The 6,000-nt window shown below is 39.9% G+C and overlaps 1 protein-coding gene across 2 annotated transcripts in view; it reads right to left on the reverse strand.

The window, feature by feature from the left end:
• Nucleotides 1-3,697: 3,697 nt before the first annotated feature.
• NOX4 (NADPH oxidase 4) overlaps nucleotides 3,698-6,000 on the reverse strand; it is a 101,554-nt gene continuing 99,251 nt past the window's right edge. For both annotated transcript variants that reach the window (XM_027895817.1, XM_027895818.1), the window contains exon 18: nucleotides 3,698-5,917. In XM_027895817.1, the coding sequence (XP_027751618.1) occupies nucleotides 5,797-5,917 (121 nt within the window). In that variant the 3' untranslated portion in view covers nucleotides 3,698-5,796. The remainder of the gene's footprint in view (nucleotides 5,918-6,000) is intronic.

Consider the following 6,000-nt stretch of genomic DNA (forward strand, 5'->3'; position numbering starts at 1 on the left):
CTCCTTGGTTTGCTCTTTAGCTGACAGTAGTTTACCTGAAGGCTTCCCTCTCATCCAAGTGCTCTGTTAAGAAGCAATTCACAATTGGGACAAGTGGATTTTTCCAGCTTTCTCTCTGTGCCCATGAAATAATGAAGCAGATCCACTGCCCTTACTACAGATCCAGCACCTGTCTCTCACAAATAGGAGCCTTCTAGAGAATATAACACTTCAGGCACAGCAAACCTTGAGATCTACTGCAAGTTTGGAGATATTCATAACATCAGAGGAAGTGCACAGCATTCCTTGGTATCAAAATGGATCCCATCCTTCTTACAACACGGGTGATATAGCTAGCAGGATAGTAAACCTTCCCAAACACTCATCCAACCCTTTAAGGAGAAGCATTTTTTGCTCAAAACTGGTGTGTAAGAGCATTTGTTATACATGTCAGTCCAGCAGAGGACTCAGGATTTAACCTTAAAAGATGCTAATTATTCCACTGTACCTACAAAGGAAATTCCAGAGTTTCTAGGATTTACTAAGCTTAGTACAGGCACTAAAATATCAGACTCTTTATGGGAATGAAGAGTCTCATTTCAGCTCCATGCATCCCACCAGTGCATCACCACAGTGGCCTTAATGAAATACACCAGAAGTAGAGATGATGCAAATCCCAAATCACTGTTCACAGTTGAGTCATCAGCTATATTATATATATCCCTAAAAAATGTACATTCATAGCAGAAAAATCTCAGTTCTGCACAGGCACCAGCAGCATTTTTATTAAATCTTGTTGTTAAATCCTCTTTATTAAAACAGTAAAAATTTGTTTAAATTGTGAGGTGGAAAATCTGCAGACAAATCAGATGCATAATACAGGAAAGAACAGATCCAGTTTGTCTTATATCACACTGGCAAGTTTATGAAATGACTGCCAGGCTGAAGTGAAAATTAATCTCCCTAGAAGCCCTTTTATTTTTTGAAAAAGTAAACATTGCATTTTAATAACTATGTCTCTGACTTATGGGCCTTGAACTGCTATAGGCAATGACTAGTTAGCACGTGCCTGCTTCACCTAAGTCATGTCTTGCAGTTTGAATCTAAAACCTGGTGTGTTAATGTTGAATAGAAATTTTTCTCTTAGGCTGCTGTTCTACAAGTCTTACCAAACCATTACTTCTCTGCTATGTTAGGCTGTTACAGGGGAACTACTGTTCCCAGCGTGGCTCATCTGCTACTCGTATTATCTGCCCCTTCTCAGCCAACTCCAAATCTCCTTCTCACCTATGTGCTTGCAGGATTAGGAGCAAACTGACAGCTTCTGCACTTGTTTGCACTGGTTGTAAAGACTGCTCACAGGTTGCTCCATGCTTAGATCGGACTGTGCATGGATGCAAATATACGTAGTGCTTCCCTTACCTGCAAGACACATCTGTTAACAGGGTCAGTGAAGATCAGCAACCAAATAAAACAATGGGGATTTAGAGCTGAGGGAGTAAGCCCATGATCAGGATGCAGTGGAAACTGAAATCATAGAATCACAGAATCAAAGAATCATAGAGTCATAGAATGGTTTGGGATAGAAGAGACCTTCAAGACCATCTAGTTCCAACCCGCCTACCATGGGCAGGTTGACCCCTCAGGTTACTCAAAGCCCCATCCAGCCTGGCCTCGAAAATTTCTAGGGATGGGGCAATGGCAACTTTTCTGGGCAACATGTGCCAGTGCCTCACCACCCTCACAGAAGAGAATTCCTTCTTAATATCAAATCTAAGCCCGGTCTCTGTCAGTTTACAGCCATTACCACTTGTTCTATCATTACATACCCTTGTAATAACAATACGTGCAGTGCTTTCATACACATCTTCACATCAGGCTTGTGTGGACAGGAGTCTTCAGAGAGAGGGTTTATCTGTCCTCTCTTTAAAGCAACTGTTCTTTAGTCTGTTGTGGAAAACAATCAGCATTTTGCAGAAATATGGATTTGGCTTAAATTTGTACCCTAAGCAGTGAAGTCATCAGCTAGATGTCTGTGGAACGCAGTGGCATCCTCTCCCAGCCCAGGTTCAAAGTTGTTTGTTGTGATGTCTCATACTGCTTTCAGTCCTGGCTTCTAGAAGAGCAGATAAAAGACCCCAGAAGAACTCACATGCTAGTAGTAGTACCACATACTGAAATAGGGAAGTGTTGCTTCAAATACAGGGCTGGAATAATCACTGTGGAGGGACAGGCTGCCCTGAAGACTTCAGAGGTGAAGGTCACTCCTTATAAGGCCTTCCCACACAACATCAGGGCTCGTCTCTGCACTCCTTCGTTGTGTCAGTGGACATTTACTCACACATGTAATCTCAGTGCTATGGGAATAGGATGTCTTGGGTAAATCTGATTAATCCAGCTGTTAGCTGTGTAAAGCCCTGAGTCCCATACTGCTGCATGAGGGTTGGATTCCCATTGCAGGGAAAGGGCTTGGTTTCCATCATGGCATGGAAACGTTCCTGGTGTAAAAGACAGTCCTGAAACATTTCTAAAGAATAAAACACAATGACCCCGCTGAGCAAACACTGATGGGCCTGCAGTTTTGTGACAGAATGAGTGAGAAGTATCAGAATACATGGTGGGATCCTTTCCCTGCCAGCAGGACACTTATGATGCATTCACAGGACACAGTTTAAAGTGCAAAGAGATGCTCAATTACATAAATCCAGTTAATCTGCAAATGTGGAATTAAGTGCTGTCAGTCTTCACTTACTTGTCTGGCTCTGCATTATATTTTCACATACACTTGGCTTACAGATAAAAAAGTAAAGGAATTTAAAAGAGGGTCTGACTTTGTTTTGCAAGATGGAGGCACACTCAGAAAAAGCAGTGACGACACAGCCTGTAGAAGATGGTTTATCATAATATCTGTCACTCCTGAAGCCAAGTCACAGTAACTAACAACCCGGAATCCTTTTGCCCCTCTAACAGAGGCATGGCTCACGGAAAAGGAAAAAAAGCAATTGAGGCTTTCAGACTTTCCCCAAACTCAGCCTCATCTGGTCTAGAGATTACTCATATGACCAATAGAAAGGTTTACCCAAAATAAAACACAAGTACATTTGCATAACAATTAGACAGATCTTTTTAGTGCTTGTACACTGAAGTGATCCCAAAACATTAATTAGGCCTCACAACAGTCTAGAGGTGCAGACAGTCCAGAGCTTGTTTTACAAGTGGATCAAAGAAAGAGCTGAGGCTGATACAGCATGAAGATGGAAATGCAAGAGCCTGGATCTGCTTAGATCTTAGCACAGCACAATGTAACAACAGGTGTTTAATATGCCTACATGCAGCCACTGACTCCTGTTACAATGCAGAACAAGTGCACAGTACTAGAACTACTATTTTAAAGTGTTACCTTTATAGAAGCTGAACCAGAAAATATAATCTGCTTTAGCACAGAGCTAACTGCAAAACTAACTGCTCATTATATGGTAATGGAACCAATACCTATCAGACAGGAAATGTGAAACCACAAATAATATTGTGATTAAATAACTCTAAACTGTAATTAAAAAGCATGAGGAAAAGATCACTGTCTGGTTGTGGTTAATAGACATAGGTATGATTTCAATCATGCTTTAAGTCAGAAAACAAAAAGAGCACGTTGGACCAACAATATCCAATATCTATGTGTTTTGCCATCAGTGTTATGTTTACTATAAAATCTATGCAGGTAGAATTAAAAATAAATCTTACTGATTAAAAAGAGTCTAATCCTTTGCTGCATACCTCTAGTTTTACAGTGATGGGTGAGTGAGATCCAATAGGAAAATAATGGTCCTCCCAGCCTCAAAAAGAAAAATAATTAAAATTAGTAGCTGTAATGTAGGCTCCCATCTCACATTGCATTTCTATTCTGGTTTCTCTCATCTGGGCTACTTTGAAAATTCTCATCAGCAGGAATTCATCCATCTCTGTTCTTTCCTTCCTCCCTGAATTTCAAATTGGGCAGAGCCAGAGGTAAAAACTCCAGTTGCAAGTCCAGACACTGAGAAAACATTCCAATGTGGCTTCACTGATGCACCTTCACCCTGATGCTCACTGAGTGCAACTCCTTCGCAGAAGCTGCCAAGGCAAAGACCCAACTCATCCTCACTAGTTGCACATACAACATGCCTATACATCACCTACTAGAAAAATGCTTCTCTCTAAACATTATACTGATACCTGCAAACTCCTGAACAGTGTGTGTTGTGAGTGAAAATTTAATGTCTTTTCCACTAAAATAAAAAGGGTTGTCTTTGGAAAGATGTAAATGAAATCAAATGCACTGTGCTAAATACAGGTGAACCACAGGCATAAGACTTCCAGAGCCATCCTTCACCTGTGTATGCTGGAAACATACATGGTACTGCTCCCAGACTTCTGCTGGAGATTAAGGGGAAGGTTTTAAGCATGTTAGTGATGATGCTCTATTAAGAGGCACTAAAGTGGTGACTATTTATGGCAGCTAAGTGTCTGACTCCTGCTTAAATGCCTTCTTCTCAGCAAAATAAGGAAAAGGAGAAAAGAAGAAATAAAGAAAGTTGGATGGGCTATTGGATGGATTTAAAAAAAGGTGCTCCTCAGAATCAAAAAGCTATAAAGTGCCTGTTTCATCCTTTAGCCCTTCCATGGCAATTATGAGCAGAAAAAAAGCTGTGGAAAGGAGAAGGGAAGGAGAGCTTAAATTTGGATGTTTCAGATTTTCCCCTTTGGAGTGCACTGAAAGCATACTGCAGCTCCTGTAAGGTTTCTATCTGCACACACCATTCAAGAAGCCACAGTGCTGAGGACTTAATTCTTACTCTGACATAGATGTCATCTCATCCTGCTTTTAGTGACATCAGGACAAACAAAGATGGCTCCAAGGAAAGTACTCAAAGGATCACAGTCAACCAAACATACTGGGACGTCTAAAACTGGATTTCAACCTGCTGTGTTGTAAAATAATCAGTAAGAGCATCTGAATACCTTAGGTATTTGCCATTCAGGGCATGTGAATGCAGAGTGAGTGAAACTTCCACATTGGGTGGTATAATAAAACTTGAGATCCTGTTTGCTTGTGTTCATCACTTTCTTGGTTCATAAATCATACATACTCTGCAAACCCACTGAATGCTGAATTGATGCAAGATAGAGACTTCTCCATGTATAGCTGCTTGCTTGCCAAAAGGCTATGACTGACATCACAGTGAAGGCTGCCCACTGGTGCTACACAGTTATGCTCATGTTTCCTTAGGTTAACTTCATTACAGAAGTAGACTAGTGAGAGTAACACTATATTTTAAATATAGAATCCCAGTTCTGCAATGTATAATAAAATCTTTAATATGGAGTGTTTTCACCCCAAAGCCATGAGATTTTAACACCAACAAAAGCAAGAGTCTTTGTAATACACTATATTTTGTCATTTGAATAAACCTGGGGTTTGGTTTGCTGATCCAGCTTCAGAGGACTGAAGTGGAGGAAGTGTAAAGGTTCCACAGATTCTTCTTCCATCAGCTTTCAAAACAATTGCGTCTCTCCCCAGCTTCTGTTCTTTTTAATTAACAGAAACAATTCCAAAGATCACTCCTGCCACAAATATTGTGTGAGCGCATTTGAGTATAAGCACTGATTATTTGTTGGTATACTGCTGCATCCACAGTCTTAAATAATCATAAATAAAAACATCTGTGCTATGCTTTGGTATATTTCTGTCTGTTTAAACCACAGATGAACTTCTAAGTTGTACAAAACAAAAAAATTGCACTTTTATCTTCCAGAGAGTCTTGTTATTCCAACAGACTTTCAGCTGAAGGATTCTTTATTGTACTCAAACCTTGTCCCATAAGAGTTGCTGCTGTTGCTCAGTTTATGAAGTATCTTAGAGATTTTGTTTGGTCCACAACAGAAAACTCCAATGGTCTTCCTGTTATCATAAAAAAAAAAAAAAAAAAAAAAAAAAAAAAAAAAAAAAAAAAAAAAAAAAAAAAAAAAAACAAAAAAAAAAAA

The sequence above is a fragment of the Empidonax traillii genome, unplaced genomic scaffold, assembly GCF_003031625.1.
Source record: "Empidonax traillii isolate 1590-97213 ecotype Southwest subspecies unplaced genomic scaffold, ASM303162v1 scaffold471:size1368335, whole genome shotgun sequence".
Classification (NCBI taxonomy): Eukaryota; Metazoa; Chordata; class Aves; order Passeriformes; family Tyrannidae; genus Empidonax; species Empidonax traillii.